Source organism: Anneissia japonica, unplaced genomic scaffold, assembly GCF_011630105.1.
Source record: "Anneissia japonica isolate Jap-2015-1 unplaced genomic scaffold, ASM1163010v1 scaffold1005_len2656397_cov198, whole genome shotgun sequence".
NCBI lineage: Eukaryota > Metazoa > Echinodermata > Crinoidea > Comatulida > Comatulidae > Anneissia > Anneissia japonica.
Genome location: NW_022683792.1, coordinates 1,985,697 through 2,008,081, shown reverse-complemented (window position 1 = coordinate 2,008,081; position 22,385 = coordinate 1,985,697). Strand labels below are relative to the sequence as shown.

General features: G+C 35.0%; 1 protein-coding gene across 1 annotated transcript; it reads right to left on the bottom strand.

Annotated features, from left to right (window-relative positions):
- Positions 1-5,260: 5,260 nt before the first annotated feature.
- On the bottom strand, positions 5,261-22,212 carry LOC117102371 (kelch-like protein 20). The gene is made up of 9 exons (XM_033242634.1): positions 22,091-22,212; positions 20,314-20,838; positions 16,356-16,514; positions 15,608-15,818; positions 15,202-15,385; positions 14,383-14,526; positions 11,867-12,000; positions 7,703-7,911; positions 5,261-6,762 (listed from the first exon to the last, which is right to left on the bottom strand). Exons 2-9 carry the CDS (start codon positions 20,830-20,832, stop codon positions 6,568-6,570), a joined length of 1,755 nt encoding a protein of 584 aa, XP_033098525.1. The 5' UTR covers positions 20,833-20,838; positions 22,091-22,212; the 3' UTR covers positions 5,261-6,567.
- Positions 22,213-22,385: the final 173 nt, after the last annotated feature.

The following is a 22,385-nucleotide window of genomic DNA, read 5'->3' as shown; positions in this document are numbered from 1 at the left end:
TTTTTATGGACGAAAATAAATGTCTTCTGAATTGAATTGAATCTTTAGAATTGAAAAGAGTCTATCTTTATGGTAATATGGCGGCCGAAAATAGCAGCTGGCAAACCTGTAGAGCCTCACCCCTCCCCATACCGCTTACATTGACAGACACGAGATTTAAAGTTAGTGGGGACTATAGTTCTTACCTTGCTCAGTATAGTTCATACCGCTTACATTGACAGAAACGAGATTTAAAGTTAGTGGGGACTATCATACCTTGCTCAGCCCACCAAATAGAGACAAATGTACGTATATTGCGAAAATGATAAACTGTTCAAAATTTAATTTCTATTTAGTGCCATAACTAGATGAATTAAGTTGCTTATTCTCCATGAATTAATGAAAGGAACAGAAATACATTATAATACAAGGTGTAGTGAATTTTCTCTATTAGAACACGAGTTGTACAATAATAATTTTGAGCAAATATGGCAATTGTTTTTCTCAGGAAATCTTAAAATCAAACTTGTAATTGCATTGGGTAATACTGATTTGTATATCCATAATCATAAGTGGAAATTAATTATTCAAATTCTGGATTAGTACAGCAAAGCATACCATAACATTATTTTAAGTACAATCTGATTCTTAATATGTACAGCATTGCAAGATTTTTAATCTTATTCTAAGCACTTTTATACCGTTTTAACCATCTTACAAATTTTATTATACAGTTTTACGAATTTTAATCCAAATTTTACCCCTTCACACGTTTTACCCGTTCCTGTGTTACTGGTATTTTAAATAAATTGAACGGTTTTAAATGCTTAGGTTAAGACTATTTGATTTTAAATATCACTGCATATTTTATTGAAATATCTTTTTAGCTTTTTGTAGATGTGTGTCATTTTTAAGTCTGTTGTTAATTATCGTGTTTTTAGTCTGTGATTTAATGGGAACCCACCGCATGGCATGTGCCACTGATTCAAAAGTGTAGTTTTCAAATAAAGTTATTATATTGATGTTCTAAGATTTCTTTATTTGTAACTGCTTTTGAGACATATTCCCCTACTATCCAACTCCCACTCTCTCTACCCCGAAGAGTAATAGTATACCAGCGTCCGTCGGAAATTTCCTACCAACCTCAGCTCCACTCCGTTAAGGCTGAGGTGAGCAATTTTTTAATTAGACACCTCTAGATACCCGAAAATGGTATCATAAGACAGTAAAAATAGTGTTCTGTTCTCCGACGGAGGGTCCTGGCGCTGGATTTATTAATCTCAGCTTAGCAAATGTCTTAAGTCAAAAAAGTTAAGATGTACTTAATAAATATCTTAAGCTGATTTATTACCCAATTTTAGCGAAATCTTGGCTTAAAAATCGTCTTAGATGGTGCCAACGTAGGCCTAAAATCGATTTTGAAGCTAAGCAATATGGATAAATTTGACTTAAGCAAAAAAAGGACTTATGACGAATTCAAGCTGATTTCTAGTTTGATAAATGTGTTTCCAACTTCCGAAATATAGACTTTTTGCATCTTATTCTTACCAGGTGCGGATCCAGAATTTTATAAAACGGGAAGGGGGGGGGGGGGGGGGGGGGGGAGAACAACATCTTCAGGATACTAGATAAGTGGGTAGAGCTGTAGCAGTGTAGGGTTCCCGGTAAGGGTACGGAGGCGCCGCCGACGTTTTCAGGTTCTGGCCTATTTAAATGTATTCTCACTCATGTTCCACTAAGTTGATATACGTGATTTCAACAATATACCAATATATGCCTACATATTATTGTTATGACTATCATTTACTAACACTAAATAATACAAACAGCGATTGATACTGGTAATCATGAATATTACCCCAAAACAAACACAAAAATTATATAATGGCGATCCAAAAAATTGGAAATAGAGGGGGGGGGGGGATGGAGGAACTTTTACAAATGGAGAGTCCACACCACCTCGGCGCCACCATGGTTAGGGCTGAGAAAAAAATACTATTATGAAGGCACCTCTAGAAGGCTGGAAATGGCACTCTCATACCTGATAAATTATAATTTTTTTAGGGGGCGGGGTGGATTTCCCCCTTGAATCTGTCGCTGTTAAAAGTCGAGTTATATTGTGATTCTCATCTGAAATATTTAATAAAGCTGGTATTGGTCACTTGAATACAAAATTAAGCTAAATAGATAATTGTCAACATAATGCAGTGGTGGATTCAGGAAATCGAAATAGAGAGGGCCTGGGGAGTGACTTTCACAGATAGAGGGTCTAGATCACCTCAGCCCCACGATGGTTGGGGTAAGAAAATTTATAATTAAGGAGCCTCTAGATGGCCGGAAATGGCACTCTCATACTTTGAATATAATTTTCATTTTATTCTTTATTATTAAAATAATTTTGAAAATTTTAAGAGGGTGGAGGGTCCCACTTGAATCCGCCACTGCTGAAAGTGGAGTTATATTATGATTTCTCATCAGTAATATTTAATAAATAAAAAGCTGTGGTAATGTTCAGTTTGATATAACGTTAAGCTAAAAAAATATTTGTGACGAGGATGCTTCTACCATGACCCCACCCTGATTCACATATCGTACTGCATTCATGTGTGTCTGTGCATATACAATTTCCGTTGATACAGTATTGTTCAATATAAAAAAAGACACTTTTGATACATTCCGTATAAATTTTTTAATATAACTGTATTTTTTTTAAACATAGCAGGTAGTTGAAATCTACTTTGGCTTACAAAAAGCATGCTAACCTATCTAGGTTGGAAGATCAGACAAACTAGGCTTTAATTATAGCCCAACTAGTTTTCAATTAAATAAATTATACACGCCGGCCATCTAGGAATCAAAATTTTCCTGGGGGAGGACACCCGGACCCCCGGACCCCCTTTCATTTTGGGTTTTTTTTGGAAACATTTTGAACCCCCTCTTCCTGGATCTGCCCCTGGGATGCCTAGTAGAATGTAAACATTCAGATTGTAGCTGCATGCATTTAACTGATTCTAACATATGGGAATGGCACTTTAAAGTTACTCGCAGATGTGTAAAATAATTGCAACAAAACTGAAGGAGATAGCATCTCAACAATGAGTTGATAACGAATCTCAAACAATTTCTAAAAACATAAAATTCTGACAATATTTTGACTGTTATGAAATATAATGCTAAGCATATATATAACTTCATGATATATCGTTGAATGAGAAAAATAAAAAACTGATGTGATAGTGTAAACCTATTTTATCTGATAAATTAGGCAAATTATACATACATACATATATATATATCTTTCATGTGATTAAATCAGTAGGTAGACGCAGACAAAATAAACTGCTACGATACTTTGACTTGTAGGAGACATAGAAATATTTATTAGCGAAATTTTCGGCAACTCCTGTTACCTTCGTCAGCGCATGAGTATCAATGATACTCATGCGCTGACGAAGAAGACCTGTCTTAAATCTTCAAAGGTACAATATTTTATTCAACAGTGTTAACGGCTAACTTCCTTCAATATCATATATATATATATATATATATAAATCAGTAGGAGACATAGAAATATTTATTAGCGAAATATTCGGCAACTCCTGTTACCTTCGTCAGCTACTACTTCCTACTGATTTATTCCTACGATGAGACATACGTGGATCCACATCAACAACACCGATCGAATATGAATTTATATATATATATATATATATATATGTACATAATCATCTGTTTATTATATAGTGAAAAAAATAAATATTGACAAAAATGAATAGAATTATTCTCTGAAATACTACTGTATACCATATACAGTATATCACTTAAAATATTTGCAAGTACCGTAGTGGTAATATAGCCATTACCCATTTAACAATACAGTAACGCTCTGTCCACACAATAACGCCTTCTGCAACACATTTGCGTGAATTGCCCATACATGGGCATGATCATGTCATACCAAATCCCTATATGGGCATAATGTCATAACATACCAATATATTACACAACATACACAGAAGCAAAACCTATAAAGGCTCATGCAATAAATTACATCAGAGTCAGTCTTTTCGTGGGGTAATAACATGTGATGGTGGACGGAAAGGGACATGAGAATGTGGGCTTATGGTAGGTAAAGGAAGTGTAAATCTTCACTGCAGTTCCTATAAACAAAAATGTTTGTGTAAATCTTTTTATAAACTGGTTCCCATTGATTTTGATACTTATGATAAACATAACGGTCTAAAAATCATGCTGAAACAGCACGTTTTCAGTAGTGTATACTTCTTGAATACCTAGGTACATCAATACAGTACTTTCTTTTCGAAACATACATAACACAAAAAAAGAAGGCAGTAAATAGGGTGGTTTTGGTATTAAGGCAAATATTGGTTCTTAGAGTTGAGGTTGTCTGTTGTGATGGAGGCATTTTAAGATCATTTATCATGGTGAGCTATTAAATTTATGTCAGTCTGAAGTATTTAAAAAAAATCATAATTATTCTTTGTCTGTATGAGCATGCTTTTGAGCACTAGTCAGCAGTTTCTTACACCATACTATTTCAATTAAGAAAAAAATTACTGGCGAGCAGAAATAATTTTCCTCCACCTAAACTCATATAAAAAAAGGAAGATCATTAAGGGAGGAACACCAGTTCATTATACAGTATACTCGTGTACAAAGCAACTGGCGTATAAGACGACCCCTGACTACGAGACGATTTTTGTATGTAGGGTGTATAAAACGACTCTTGTTTCATCCTCGGAATTCCTACTTTTTGCTGCTTTTTATGGTCTTGATACTGCATCCAGTTGGAAAAAAACGGTGCCAAATGTAGGGCCAATCTTCCAAGTAACAACATTTTATAGGCTTTTAAATGTTCATCAAAATCTTATTTTCACGCTTTAATTGCATTCATTCATGCTAACAGTTGTTAGCTCTATTTCAGTAGAAAATTTTTGCGTTACAGACAATAAGAACATAAAGCTTTGTCTACACTATCAAATTTCATCAACAAAGCGTCACATAAATGTAATGAAACATAGAGTTTAACACGTTCAACTTTTTTTGATACAATTTGATAATATGTGATATGACATCATCGTACCCATATATGGGCACATCATATTTTTTTTTGTCACATAAAATTTGATAGTGTAGACAAAGCTGAAGTCAAACATGATTTGAAAAAAAAACAAGACAATCCCGTTTTTCAATATTGTAATTTGCTATTTTAAGCGTCGTCTAATACGTCAGAATATACAGTACACATTTGATGCTAAGCTCCATATACCAAGTAATGCAATATTGCAATTTTAATTTATGTTACTACAATTTCTGTCTGTTCATGACTTAATTATCAGCCAATTTGTTCACCATAATATCCTCATCAATAATTCATATTCAATCACATACAAATAACCGACAGAACAACGGAAGCAACAAAATAAATCAAACAAAATTTCTTTTCCCGCATGAAATTTTACAATCAAACAACCAACTTCCTGTCGTAATACTAATTCACCTTGACATGTGGTATGAATTTTAGAAACTATATTCAACAGGAGCTTGATTTTGATAGAACACAAGTCTCAAACTTAAGCTCTAGAGGGAGCTTCATTCTAATTTAATTTTTACAGGTTTGAAGAATTGTAAAAATATTTAAAAAAAAACATATTTAAATAAATAATTGTAAGTAGCAGAGGGTTGTTTGTATAGCATGGTGATGACGATGATAAGATATCGTTGTCATGATCATAATGTCATAATGATCAAGACCATGATTATCATCATATGCTATGCAACAATGAATCTCAATCTAATCCTGTCTTTGTGTAATACTTAAAGTTTGCTATGGAGTAACATGCTATTTAACAGTGTAGAATAACAGCAGACAGAGCCATTCCTATGAGATGCAAACCCTATTACATTACATACATATACTTTGTGGTAACAATTATATGTACTTGCATGCAAAGAAAAATATCCTAACCTCTTTCTCAACTCACAAACACATGATATTAATGTCCCAATGATCATGATTACCAATATTGTTTGTATATTTGTTAGCCATCATAAAATATGAAGAGTAGGCAGTCTTTAAGAAAAATTTAATTCGTAGATAGAATTCAATAATCTTGCAACAATTTTGATGGTCTGCATTCATGCTTATGAATAACGATCTTGACTTATCCATCGCATAGTTGGCTATCATGTCATAAACATGGCGTACAGTCAGTTTCAACTGGTAGCAAGGACTGTGGCACTAAGAGTGCAGTAGTTCAAAACACTACCAACTTCAATGGCTGTGGCACCAAAAATATTGATAGCATTGTTGAACAACTATTGATGCTGTGGGACCACAGACACTAGTGCTGTGGCACTAAACACTATTAGCGCTGTGGCACCAAACACTATTAGTGCTGTGGCAACTAACACCATTAGAATTTGTCATGATAAACACTATCAGTATTTTGGCACCAAATACTACTAGCTTTGTGGCACAATCTACTATTAGCACTAGCTTTGGGCACCAAGTAATATTAGCGCTGTTGCACCAAACAATATTAGCACTAGCTATGCCAGTAAACGCTACGTCCAAAGATGTGTGTCAGACTGTGGAAGCTTCACAACTCCGACGCCACCTCCTAATCGTCTAAAATTCATATTGCCACACATCCTCCATGACTTACTGTCAGGGTCGTATACCTCAACCGTTTTTAAATACGTTGTTCCGTCAAAACCGCCAACAGCCATTAGCTGTCCGTTGACCACAGCCAAACCCACCTGCAGAAAAAGATCACAATAAACTAATCAACACACTGTACTTCTTCACACATACATTCAGGCTATGTTCTCACACGGCTGCTAACGGTTAGCAGGATCCGGATCCTGCTGACCGTTAGCTGCTGTGCGTCCATACGAGAAAAATCTGATCCGGATACCAAGAATATGATGATCGAATCACTAGCCAATAAGAAACTGGAAATTGTAAACGTGTACGTGTGATTGGTTGATGATAGAAACGTGCTGGCTTGCTATTCCGATAGCGCTTGCTAACCATTGGCGGTATCCGGGTACCGCTAACGGTTAGCGCTAACCGATCGGGCGTTCTCACACAGGTGCTAACTCCCGATTCGGATACTAGGGCTCTTGTGAAAACCAGGCTAAAATATTTCTTGAAGGATTTTGTGAACTTCAGGTACACCGTGTGTAAAAATAGGGAGCTTTTGATTGCACGAAAAACTGTAGGGCGTAGAACGTAATGACGTCACTAAAAGTCATCTGCGCATGCGAGAACATTAAGGTCACCTCGTCGAGCAGATTCTGGAACGCAATTTGGCTAAATCCATGTATGCAGAGAACGTAAGACGCCAGGTAGGATGGTCATGCATGAGTGATTCCGTTCTAGATTTGTGTTGTTGCACAGAGCTCCCTATTGTGGTTTTACTGTATCTCAAAAACCATATTATTACACATGGTGTACCAGAAGTTTAATTATTTTGTTACACATGCATAAATATCTAAAGTAGATTTGGTACTAGAAAAATTCAATTCAACGAAATGTGTACTGTATATATTTTTTACTGTATATATATTTTACTTTATATTTGATACTTTAATGTTTAATTGTTGAGTTAATTAATTTCTTTTATGTATTTTGAAAACCCACAGTAAAAGCAAAAAATTTCACTGGAAGGGCTTTAAATACATGAAGTAGACTTACCCCACTTCGTCTAGAATTCATTGCTACTATCGGCTTCCATGTATTGGATGCCGGTTCATATCGTTCAGCGCTGCTCAATTCCGTCTGATCATCCCTTCCGCCTACTGCGTACAGCATGTCATTGAATACGGAGCACCCTAAGTGTTTTCTTCTTGTTCCCATTGGCGCTACTGGTGTCCATTTATTCATACGAGGATCATATCTCTCCACTAGTGTAAGGAACAGATAAAAATATAATGATAAAATTAATACTACTAAAAAAAAATACCAATAAACTAAAAAAAAAATTCAAATTGATACAAACTCAGAGGAAAACAATTAAAAAAAATTTTAAAATGGAGTTGAGTTGCTTCAGCTCAAGCTGGGCAATCACTCACTGCACCCGATGGCCGATGCGATTCTATGACAAACGACCAACAGATTGTTTTTAATGATGATCCGTTCAGACTACAACCGACAATCAGCAGATGGTGTCGCATGGTCTAGCGCTCATAGGGAGCGGAGTTGGATTCATCGTACAATAATCGCATGACTGCCAGATTTAGACCACTGATGTCTCCTGGATTTACATGAATGTTTAATGGGTCACATATTTAACATTGTAAAAGGGGTTTATCACTCTGGTATATTTAATTTATTGTTTATAAAAATTTTATTTAGATAGAAAAGACTAACACAGTAGACCTAAATCACTGTTGAATTGTGTTTAAGTGCGGCATGGCTTATGCAGAATAGTACAAACTTAGATCTTCAACCACATGTATTAACTTTTGATTAAAACTTCCACAATAATATTAAACACCACTGATGCAAAAAAATGTCATGACACAAAAAAGGCCATTTCAAGGCACGTATTTATATTAATATATTATAAATGATTCTCCTACTTCATTCGTGAAGAAACCATAATGGGATATCTGTTTTTAATGGCCATCTGATGGTCTCGTAATCCATATCAAACAAACGAGGGACACACCTCCTCTAGAGACATGTATATTTTACAGCCGTTAATTTCGTGGCTGATGAACTTTTCTACAAACACACGAAGACTATATTGCTCCTACTCTAATTTGTGAGATAAATAAGCCAGCCCCTACAATGTCCATACAAACAAGTAATATTATTGTCATAAATCAAATGTTACTAATATCAGTAGTGTATCATAAAATTAATATGACTACCGACCAGTGTAATTAAAAAGAAAAAACAAAGCAGAGGAAATGAAGATTGATTATTATCAGTTTGAGTAAACATCAAACATTATATTTTTTTTATATTTTAGTATTCTGACATACATAAAAGGCAAATTAAAAAATTATTATCAGTTTGAGTAAACATCAAACATTATATTTTTTTTTATATTTTAGTATTCTGACATACATAAAAGGCAAATTTAAAATTGCTAAAATTTTAATTTAAAGTCCTTTCACAGGAATATGGTTTTAATTTTTAAAAACCCACAATTTCACATACACTGGCATTTCTTAGGCCATAGCCCAGCGTATACTTTGCATGAATAACCTGGTTTCCATACAATCGCAACACGCTATTGCCAACAGCTTTCAGTGATGCTGGTTGGTCAGTCTAATCGGGTGTCTTCCCGATTGCCTTCTGGGACAGCTACGCAGCACAGTGAGTGCACTGAAAACACTTTAGCGACAGTGTAGCAATTATAAGGGAATCAGGCTTACAAATGGTTGCAGGAAAACAAAAATATAAAATTGGATTCTTGACCAGGTAGAAGGAAATGTGAAGTTAAAAAAAGTCATGTTGTTAAAAAAAAATTTTTAATAATCTAAGTTAAAAAATATCTGACAGCTAAATATAGGTTGTCTTAAAATAATGTGTCTTGAATAAACAGTTGTCCATGTGAAGGTTCAAAATGCTAAAGAGTGAATTTGTAAGTTCAGTTCCAAGAAAAAAATTAAATATTTACTGTGATTGCAACGGAAACACAGGGCATACTGTAGAAGGAAAAATATTAATGGCCATTGTACTGTATGTATCTAGATTAACATTTGCCAGCAGCCTTTACTCCAAACTGATCAATTTGTAAAACAACCAATGCATTGTGTGCTATGGAAGACAGAAATTAATGTCCCATTTCCTTCTAGAATATTTTAATAATCAATTCTGGTCAAGTGAATTAGAAAATCTAATCTGTATTCCATGATCAATTAATCTGGTGTGGTCATTACGCTTACTTCCATTTAGTACAGAAATGTAATTAAAATAGATTAATCTTATGCATATATATATGCATCCTTCCAGGGGACAATCTTTTTTTATATGCATAAATTATATAAATCATTTACATATGTAAATCAGTAAATCCGTTGGAGCTTCAACTCAAGCTTTCAGACAATTTAAACATTAAAAATTGTTTCCAAACTGATGACCAAATAAATGTTTAAAAAAAAAATTGCATCGCAATTGTGTGAAGCTTCTTTTTATGTAAATGATAATGATGATGACAATAGAATACAATACCTATCCATTTTTTATTTGATAGACTATTTTTTTGTATTAAAGATGTATTGTCCCTTGCTAATGTCAAAAAATCATAAAAAATAATTTTGAAATAATAATATGAGCAATTTTATTTCAAAATTATTTTTTATGATTTTTAAACAAATTATTAACTTGTGCATAAAAATTATTGAATTTTAAGAATGTGTACCCTGATTTTTAAACCAAAAAATTATAATAAAAATAATAAAAAACTTCCAGTGATTGGTAGTGTTTCTAACATTTTTCGCTGTAAACTGATGAGTAGACATTTTTTAAATACACTAATTTCTATGATCAAGTTGATAACTTTTATGTTACTTTAAAATGGGCAAGTTAATTTCAAAAATATTTTTATGATTTTTTGAGTATTTAGCATGGGACAATACATCTTTAAAAAAAGAAGAAAAAAAACTAGGAGTGTTATATAAAATATATTAATTTCTTTTGTACGATAAATCTTTATTTTTTAATAGTAAAAAAAGTGAAACAGAAAAAAAAAAACACATTTTAAAAAGTTGTTCATAGAGATTTATTTTAATATTTATAATCCTTGATCCTTGTTGCTGTTACACTTTTTGTGATGGTTTTGTACTTCATTACGTGGGTCAAAAGTACGAAGGCTGGCACCTACTGTGCCTGTTGGTCGTCAGCAAATTTAATACTATGGGGAACGCAACACCATGCCGCGCACGCAACCGCTTCGTTTCTAAGGAAGGGCCGGTCAGGTTGTGACTGACAATCAGCAGACGGCATCGCGTCATCTAGCACTCACAGAGGGCGGAGTTGGAATCGTCGCACGACTGTCGTACGACACAATAAAGTGCCCAGCTTAAGTCAAAATCACAACAGAACTCATAGCTATAACTACAATAATAACAACAAAAATAAGCACGCTTGCTTTAATACCTTTTACACATTACCTCAGAGTGCCCTAGAAAACACACAATTCACTGTAGCCTACCATAAAATATTCAAAACTGATTTACCTGTTTGAAAAGGTCATTCACTCTTAAATAGACATGTATCTAAATGTATACAATATGCTCATCTTTCCCTAATGGATTAATGCAGTCATGATTTATTGCAAAATTGTATATATTTATGCACAGAGCTATTAAACAACTAGAGTGCTGACTAGGCGATGAAGCAATGCAGAGTTGTGTACGTGTACCTAACAAAATAGCCACCATAGGAAACTGTTATTTCATTAATCATCATTATTTTTAATTATATTAATAAATTATTAAATAAGCCTCGCTAAAAAGAGGGCAAGTAGAGTACCTGATTTAAAAAGTACTGACGAATGAAAATCAAAATCGGGTACGCTAAAACGCATTACCGCAATGCTTAAGCTTCAACATACGGTGACTAAGATGTACTTAAAACGTTCATGTGTAAACTGAGGGCATAATTGAATACGATGCTTATGAATATTTTGATTCGCTGAATCTACAGCAGCCATCTTGTACGGTACACACACACTGCTCTGCGTATTTAGAACATCGAATGCATTGGAGTTAGCGCTCTAGTATTCTCACTATAACTCTATGTATTTATGCCATCTGCCTCCATCCACTTGTATTCAATGTTCCTAAGTGGAGTGTTTGATGTGCACTTTCCCATCCTCGACAACCAACATCTAGATTGAATTACCTGTATTTAAAGGAGAGGTACCATCAGATCCACCAACAGCATAGAGGTAGGAGCCAAGAACAGCTACAGCAACTCCTAAGCGCCTTGTACTCATCGATGCTACTCTGGTCCATCGGTTAGCATGGGGTTCATATCTGTAAATACAAATTAATGTTTGTTAATTGCATTTGTTGGTTCTACCCTCGCCAAATTCTAACAGTCAATACTACTAAATTAACCTATTTGCTACAGTTACATATTCATTGCAAGACATCAATCAATATAGACAGTCTCAATGAGATAAATAAAATCGCTCTGACTCATATTTTATAATATTTAAGGATATGTGACATTATGGTCTTTTACTTGCATTGTACACTGTAAAATTCTCACACATTCCATATATGGCGGGGAGATTAAATCTCTGTTTAATGCCAGGTTTGTTCATTTTATAAAAATTGCTTATTTACAGCCTGATCAAACCATCTTGGTTTTATAGTTGTGAACGCTGTCTTATTCAGGACAATATTATGATCCGGATATTCTTTATTAATATGTTTAGAAACACCATTAAAGAGCACAAGGAGGTAGAGGGCCTAACAAAGCCCACTGAGGAAAACCGTCCTGACGCCACAAGATCAGATGACGTCACGTTAGCAGTGGTTGAAAGCTTGCAAAGTAAGCTCTTAAAAAATTATCCAGTGTTTCAAAGTTTGAAAAATTTATACAATTAACATCCTGGATAGATGAATCTTCATCAAACTAATAATGCATTATTTATGCTTTTATATTATTAAGGTGATGAGTGATGAACAAGAGGAAACAATCACAGAAGGCTGGTGAAGACAGAACTAATGGAATCAATAAATAAAATATGTTGGTTATAAGGTTGAACTGAATTACTAAGTACAAATTGTATCATATTTGACAGTTTTACCACTTGTATGTTTTAATACTTTATTCAGAGAATATAAATATAATATTTATAATAAAAATAATTGTCGACTTATATAGCGCATATTGTAGGGACCTCTAAGCGCTTACATTATTATCCCCGGATCACTGGATCAAGCACATATGGAACACACACTCAAGCCCCATGGGGGAATTCCATAATGTTGCAGCTGTTTCAGCGCAGGCTGTGCTTGAACCTACGAGGTACCCATTTGTACTCCAGGGTGGAGAGAGACAACCGTAGATAAAGTGCCTTGCCCAAGGACACAAGCGACTTGCACAGCGGGAGTTTCGAACCCCCCGACCTCAAGGTTGGGAGTCCAAGCCACAACCGATACGCCAACCACTTCTAAGTGTATATTATTTAGGTTTTTTTCCATAATGTGAAAAATTACTTTTTTCAATTCTATTCAATGTTAGACACTATACCAAGAGAAAAAAAAACATACGATGTAGGCAAATAGATTTTTGTTATTCCATTTACAGAAACTTGTAAGCTCATCCATGTTCTTTTTAATCATTACATTAGAGAATAAAACATGCCAAGAGTAAGGGTTCACAGTGTTTATTCTTACAAACAAGAGCGACCGCTCACCGGTCCGTGCGTTCCTTCATGCTTAAATACGGTACAGGCGCAAGTTATTATATTGGGTTTTTGGAAGAGCTAATAAGATACTTAAAATATCTTAAAATTAAAAAACTAAAATTTCTTAAAATTAGAAAAAAAAAAAAAAATTGAATACCAAGGTACGATTCGAACTCACAAACGTCTTTACTCACAAAGGTTCTTAGAACACTTCCTTAACCAACTGCCCCATCCATGCAACGTGCCCCATTAGTGGTAATGGCAGTAATGTACAGTCCTTGCTAAAACCTGTTTTGTTTTGTAGGGGGAACAATGGGGTCCACCTTAAAAAAAGTGCAATTAAAGTTTGTTGGAAATCACCTCAAGTTTGTGTGTACAAATTTTGTGCACGTCCGTCAAATAAAATTTAATATTGTTGAGAGGGCATTAGAATATGTATTCTTTTGGAGGTTGGAGAGGGTGAAGAAGGATCACAGGAAAGAACATGTTTTGTATCCTTTTGAAAATGATTAAAAAAACCCAACACTGATAAGGTCGACAATGAGACAGTCTTCTCATCTACTTTTATCGTAGCATAGTATGGCGAGTCAAATGGCTGCGCAGTTAAGGCAGGCCATAATGTCAGCGCTGGTTCGAAAGGCATGCTCACTTATGGTTCTGGTGGTGGAGCAAGTCTTTTCGGATAAGGACTATAAACCGTAGTCCCAGTGTACACCATTGGCTCATGTGCACTTTAAAGAACCCAGTACATCTTTTGTGACGGGTAGGGGGTTACCCTGGTATACTGGTTTATAGATACCACTGTGTGGACAGACGAGAAATAGTTGGTACCGGTTTACCCGGTAGCTTGGACATGAAAAGACCCTTAGGGGAGAAAAAATTACTGTACGAGCTAGTCCACACCTCAAGCATTTTGAGACTCTGGTATTAAGCGCTACATAAATCAAACTACATCACATAACAAGGATAAAGATACTTAGAATGATTGACTAGGTACCTTTCTACAATGTTGAGGCATGAGACACCATCCTGACCTCCAACGGCGTATAGGTAACCATCGAGCACAGCTACACCTACACTCGTCCGACACGTACTTGTTGGGGCAACGTCACTGCTCCATTGATTAGTTTGTGGGTCATACCTGATAAAAAAAATAACTATAATTATTTATAATAAAAATAATGATATTACCTACCTACCTACCTATTTTCACTAAGTGTTTTTCGTTCTTTTATGGATTCTTCTGCAACTGTTTTTCAATTTATCTCTTAGCACCGGCGGCAAGTTATTTTTTAACTTTAATGGCACTTTTTAAGTTTTATTGCATTATTATTACTCTTATTATTATTATCATTAGTGATAATGACAGTATTAATTATTATAACAATAACAATCATATTAATACAAGATTATAGCAAAAAATGATATTTAAAAAATTCTTGTTCACAGTTTTTAGAGATTGTTAACACTTTTTCTGTTATTAATAATAACAGAAAAAGTACATAAAATATAAAAATATATGTAAAAAAAAAGAAGGTAAAGAAGAGGAATTTGAGAGTGTGTGAAAATAATTTCTCCAACTGGGATTCGAACCCGGACCTTCTACTGTCTATGCTGACGCTTTAACCAACTGGACCATTGAAGCTTTCGTTGGAAGTTCGAATTCAATTGGAGGCAATTCATTTTGTAATTTATGGTATGCCAATACAACATTAGTATTTAAAGGACAAACGTTAAACTGATATGAAGGCCCCTTTTCTTAAGCATCTTTAACGACAAGACAAGATACAAATATATAAGAATGTTGACCACAAACCTTTCAATGCTATTCAAATATGAGGAACCATCGTGTCCTCCCACAGCATATAGCAGATCATCAAGCACCGCAACACCAACGCCGCATCTTCTCTTACTCATGGCTGCCACCATCCTCCATTCTCCTGCTTGAGGGTCATACCTTTCAACACTAGCTATTGCATCACCGCTACACCAACCACCAACTGCATACGAAAATACACAAAACAGTTAGTTAAAAAATAAACTTGGCTTTTTTTTTGTTTATTTATAAATTATATTGTGCCTTTCTTTACATATAAGATTCTTTCACCGGTCAATGGGGGCACATGCCTAAGTGTTGCTGCCATAATAATACTTTCATATTAACATTGTACTTGCTGTATGTAGAATGTAAAAGCAATCTCAAAATTAATCAAATAATGTACCTGCAAACAGTACTTCTCCGCATCTGATAGGCTTCCTAGGTCTTGTCCTCGGACCCTGCATTAGGGGCCGCTCTTGCGGAAGGAGCAAGTAATTCTTTGCTTCATCAACCAGATCTCGACAAGCCTCATCACTACGAATCAAAATGTCTGAACTAACGGTACCGACTAGGAATTTTGGAGTTAACAATGGTAAACGTACATGTTGGATCACCTACAAAAATGTAAAATCAAAATATTAAAACTATATAATGTCAATCATCTAAAGGTGCCTATCACTGAAGAGCGGTGCTTACAATAAATGGTCATTTATGGAAAACACTCCTTTTTATGGTATTTTTAAATTAATAGTACATTATGTTTATTATTCTTACTATGATTTTATTATTATATATAATCATAGTAAGAATAAAATAATACAAATGACATTATTAATCAAACTTATTGAAAATAGTATTAATACTGTATAACTTAAAAATATTTTGTAGAACATGGTGTGATTACTATATTGTTACATTATAATATAATGCTAAGTATTGTTTAGCACTACAAATTTACTTTACTTTGAAATATATAAAAAATATCAACAATTTAAAAAAAAACAAAACTTCATCAGTAAAGCATAATAGTAGGTACAGTATTACATTTCTTGATGTTTGAGTAATAGTCAAATTAAAGTTGGCTCGTGTTCAGGGCCACTTACATGTATTGCACTAAATGAAAAGAAATTATATTTATTTTCAAAACAAACCTGTGAAATAAGGTGCCGCCTTTCTACTAAGTTGTATTTCACCCAGGCTATGCAGGCTGCAAATACTTGCTCCTCGGTTCTGACATTTAATTCTTCACTACCAATAATTTCAATAAGCTGACCAACAGGTAACAACATAAATTCCTCACTTTCCATTACCTGAAAGAAAAAGTATTATCATCTATCTGTTTTTTATGAGCAAGTACAGAAGAGCGGGTGTGTGATAGGAGTATTGTAGATGTTTCTAAGCTTAATCTTAAATACGATGGAGGTGTTCTCTCCATGTTGGAACACATGCAACTTTCCCAAACTGATCATCCACTCTACAATGAGTACACATTTCTCCCAAATCTACTGTACGTCTCTTCTTTATAAAATCGTACTAAACGCTATAAAAATCATTTGTCCAACAATATATTGCTATTTATTAAAAGATAATATTTTTGTTACCCAAGGAGAGAAAACATGGATTACATCAAAACTCAATTATTAAATAATTTGTACCCAGTATTTACCTAATTTAACTTTTATATTTGAATTGTGTATATATTGAATTATTTTTTTAACCTTTTATCAGTGCTCAAAAAATCAAGTTTAGATCCCATAGCCTTCTGGCTACAGGAATTTTTAACTGGTGCCCATTTGGTGACAAAGTAAAATAATTTTGTAGCCATAGGCTGTTGTCAGTTTTTTCATTTCCTTATTTAGTTTATTCAATTCTCACTTAAAATTGTATAGTACAAAATCAATAGAAGATGGGAGCAACAGGTGGAAGCCACCTGCTGAAATGGTCCAGTCGCAAAAATCCTAAAAACAGTAATAAATTAAAATATACCGTATATTCTGGTGTATAAGCCAAACCCCTAATTTGGAGGCGAAATATCGCGATTTTTGTGTCACCTGTGTATAAGCCACACCTATTTTTAAGCTCAAAACCGTCCCATAATGTTAAGTTTTTAATTATTTTGAAACATTTTGACATTATACAAATGTTCACATAAAGAAATTTCAACTTTTTCGGCCGATTTAAACAACAAACAAGTGGAATGCGTGTAAACTTCTGGAAACTGCAATGAAACAACGTATTCTTACACAAGGGAAGTTCCCATTTATCGCTAGACGGTGCTATAAAACTCGTGTTTTATAGCATACATTAATTTCACATGTTTTTATTCTAAAATCATAACACTGCAATATAGCATTGGGAGTCATATTCTTTCTATTAAGGTACTAGCCACCGGAAACCAGACGTCGAACAGCAAGTGTCAACCAGTAACCACGCGTTTTTGTTGCGACATCGAAAATGAAGCTGCTCACGTGACTTCAAGGACTGACCGAACTGCCGAAAAATAGTTTGTTATTATTGTTTTGCGAGATGCAGGTACAAATAGAAACGTTGTATTCAAAAATTGTTTATGAATGAACGTAATTATGAAAATAATTATTTAGACAACCCAAACCATTGCTTGAATGATGTAGAAAATGTAGTAGGAATCCTAGGACAGCACTGTAGTGAGTATAATTAAAAATACTAGGCCTAGGCTACAAACCGGTCCTACCCTGGGCTAACTAATTTGGCTGGCCTGGTCCTAACCTAGAAAACAATAATCGATGGTCTTGTTTACAGCACGTTTATGTTTGGCCAGGGCATCTGTCAAATGACCTACACGGCGACAAGATTTTTATTTTTCTGTGGATTTTATCGCCAGTTTGGCTATCACTGTTTCTACTCTGGTAGTCATGATGGCAATGGCGATCATATTTTTTTAGCACTGTTTTATATACAGCAACATCTCCCAATTACGAACCTCTCATTTACGATTTTACAAACCCAAATTGAGGCAATGTCTTCATTACGTATGAAAGTTTTTAACTTCAAAAATACCTAAGACAGGCCTCGAATTTTACTGCGGCCATTGCCAACGGTGCCCTCCCAGTTGGCCTTGGTGCCCCTGAAATTGAAGTCACGACGACGGCCACTACTTGCCTGCCCTTTTGAAACCTTGGCCTCGGTGTCCTCACGATGCTTAATATAGATCGTTTGACACGTAAAATAAATCTAAGTAAGAACTTTTAAATCTTGAAAGAAAACACGAAAGCCAAAAGCGTAGGTCGCCTGCATTGACAGAACATGAGAGAACTTCCATGTGTGTTGATACGAACTTGTTTTTGCGGTTACCGTTGTGTGCGCATGCGTCTTACACGAGCGGTTATTGCAATAAACATGGGCTTATTCGACTGGTTCATTTCGTTGGAACGAATTTTCGTTGAGTATTATTTTCATTTGACTGGTTCGTTAAATAGTCTTCGTTGACAACGAAAATTAATGTAAGCCAGAGTGCGTTAATCAGCATTAAGTTATCCACATGACCAAAGAGAAACATGGCCGATTAGTGAGTTTATAAACAACATTTGCGTTAATATAACTTAGATTAAAGTTCATAAAATAAACATTATAATATTTACCCACATGGAGTCAAAAAATAATTGTAGGCAAACAGAAGAGAAAAACTGGATGAAAATATTTTTTTTAACGAAAAACCCATACTACCAAGTTGAAGCAACCTTGATTACGCAACGTGTATCGCGGTAACTACAGTATACAGCCATTTTGTTTTGTCGAGTATTTACAAGTTTTCTATTTGACTGGTCGTCTTTGTTGAGCAGGATCATACCGCTGCGCAGGTGGGCGTGGTTTAACGAAGAACGACCAGTCGAATACAGCCTTTGTACTGTAGTCGTAAACATGTGCTTGCTGCGCAGCTAACTTTGGGCGATCTTACGTCATCGCAGCTTAAGCGTGTGAAATTAACGTAATTGGTTGACACTCGGCTAATCTAGTTCATGACAGCCAGTTTAGAGTTGTGGCTTCCTCTCAGATGACGACGCACTGAGCAACAACACAAAGATATCGAACTTCTTGAAATTTGACTGTTTTGTACGATCGCCGACCGCCGCAGTATATTCCAACATTGAATCGATAATTAATTTAATACTCTAAACAAAGTCATATTACCAATTGACAACTATGGCTTGGCTTGGCTAGCTTGCCTAGCCTGGCTACGACAAATCAAGGCACTCGCGAGAAATTAGTACCGAGGCTAAATCAAATTTTTCCTTGGGTGCCTTTTTTATACTTGAAATTTTGGCCTTGGTGCCTTTAAAAATTATGTCATACTGTACCGGAGGTCATTTGGCCTTGCCCATAAAATCCCCAAATTCGAGGCCTGTTAAGATTGTATTTAAAAGTCTTCAAAAATAATATAAAATGTTACATCAGCTTTAGAAGAAAGAAAACATTTAAAGCAATAAAGTGACATGAAACTACGTTTAAAGCAAGAAATATCATTCTTTTTCAGCCGATATATTACACTTGAGCTGTGCAGCCATACTGTACAGTTACTGTACAGTGAGATTTACTGTAAATCTCACTTTTTGCTCACTGGTGGCGCTATTCACATGGATCGCATTTTTTATGAAGAGAATAATAACACTCATTTTAACCATTATATAGTTTTCATTTGGAAATCGCTTTAAATGAATACTTTACAGTGAGCACATGTAATTTTGGCTTCTGTAAAGTATTATTTTGTTCCAGAAAACAGTAAAATCCAAGTCATATTTTGTGACAAAATATTGCTCCCATGGCGGCTTAGGACTACCTAGACCTGTACTTTGAAGCATACTGTAGGCCTACCCTCAACACACTGAGATGTTATAAAAATTTGAACGCTCTGAATTACGGATTTTCTCATTTACGAACTCTGTTCGGACGGAGGGATATGTAATTGGAAGATGTTACTGTATATTTAATTTTCTAACCCTCTTCTGTATTGCAGTGTATAAACAAAGATATTCTGATGTACTTTATTTATATATATACAATAAAGATTGAATTGAATTGAACAATCAAGCAGAACAGAAAAAAGGTAATAAAATTAAGGTTGACAATAAATACCTGTTGAAAATTCAACTGTGTAAATTTATCTGCAACCCTCAAGAGTTCTTTACATGAATGTGTGTCAGCGAATGCTCGGATTCCAAGACAATTCGAAGGATCTAACTGGCGTTTCAAAAATTCGCAACAAGCCTCTTGAATTTCACCTAGTTGTAGCAGACAAGCAGCTGGCAACAATGTCTGAACATTGCTCTCCTCAACAGTAACAACAGATGTATATGCAAAGTCTATTAATTGTTCCATAGCTCGCTCGTCAATGTCTCTAATCGTGATTTCTGTCTGCCTGCTCTCCGCAAGTTCTCCAGTGAACATAGCACGAAAATAAGGACTGCAAGCAGATAAGACAATTCGATGGGCAAATATTTTGGTGTCTGAAACTACGATAACTACGTCGCATAGTTCTCTGTGTTTCCGAAGCACACTGATCATCTCAAGAGTCTCTCTTGGGTGCTTTTCAGAATTGTAAACATATCGTGCTGGTTGCGGAGGCGTGTCGAAAACTTGATGGACTCCTGCCATCTTCAACTGTGAAATATAAAGTGATAGAAAAATCATTATTCTTTTCGGTTCTCCCTTTCTCAAATCAATAAATTGTATATTAGACCGCCAATTCAGAAGCCCCAGCCATATCTTCTTTTGCATAAATATCATAGGAACAGTATTAAAGTTGGGAACGAAGCATCATGTTGAGGCCATCATCAGTTTGTGGCCATGAGGGCCTCTTAATAACCCTTTCGTGGAAATTAATAAAACACAGTTTAAAAATGTTCTGACAATGTTGCACAAATGAGAGGTGATAATTGGTGACGCTAGCTTGACCCTTACTTTAAACTCAGTCCTGCTATTCTTCTTTGAATATTTTTACTTGGCTAGCAAGTCTTTAATAATTGATTACGCCAAATTCTAGGCCTAGGCCAGGCAATAGGTTATGGGCTTCAGAATGTAATAAAATCATCATAAAAGCATTGCATTTTTGGCGGCTTCTGATTAAGTGCGTCTAATATGCTACCTGACAGAGCTGCACATAAATTATTACTGAATGAAGTTTCCACGTTACCCTACCTATAAATGTTAATGTGACAACTATTCTATTGTAGATGTGGTGGTGGGGATGGGGGTTGACGATTATTCCTTTGAGGCTTTGTGGGTCTTATTTTTTTTTTTAAACAATTTTTACAAATACTTTCTACAGCATGATAATGACTTGCATTGACGCACATTATTCAATCTTCCAGTAAAATGCATACATTGCAGAACATTTTCTCAGAGGCCACATACACGCACTCAACCAACATAGCATACATAAAACAGAAAAAGAGACTTTCTTCGATACATGTGTCATAAGACATAAGTAAATGGAACTCTCTACCACAAACACATGTCATAAACAGCACAACACGTATAGGCCTAGGCCTAAACAGTTTCACAAACAAAACTGTTACGATACAATCACATATCCAAGACTGACTGAGAAAGAGGCAGTCATCACGAGTAAAAACTCAATATGGCAATTACTTCAAGGTAAGTCACTTTATTAAGCCCGGGCACTAGCCTTTAGGATAGTCTTACATACCAAGGCTAACCGGCTAACCAAACCTAGGCTTAGACCTAGCCTCTAGGCCTAGGCCCCTAGTACTACTAGTAGTAATAGTAGGGCTAGGGCTAGGCCTAGGCCTAGGTAGCCCAGGCCTGTTATGCCTAGGGCCTAGCATAGCTTGGCCTGTCCAATGTAATGAACAATAATTAAACCAACAGCAACAACAAGTTTTACGCATACCGATTATTTTCAGTTACTAATCAATGGTCAAATATTTTCTTCTTCTATCATATATTTTAGTCGACTTTAGCTAAAGGAAACCTGTTTACAATCCTCCCAAACATGGCGGCTTGACGTAATATAAAATACATTTTAGTACATGTTATAAAAAGTCATTTTAAATTAAATTATTCAGTTTTAGAGTTATAATAAATATATAAAAATTATAATAGTGCTATAATATATACACTTATTACCTAAATTAATTTTATATTTTACATTATTGTACGTAAAATATAATATTGAACAACCAGGT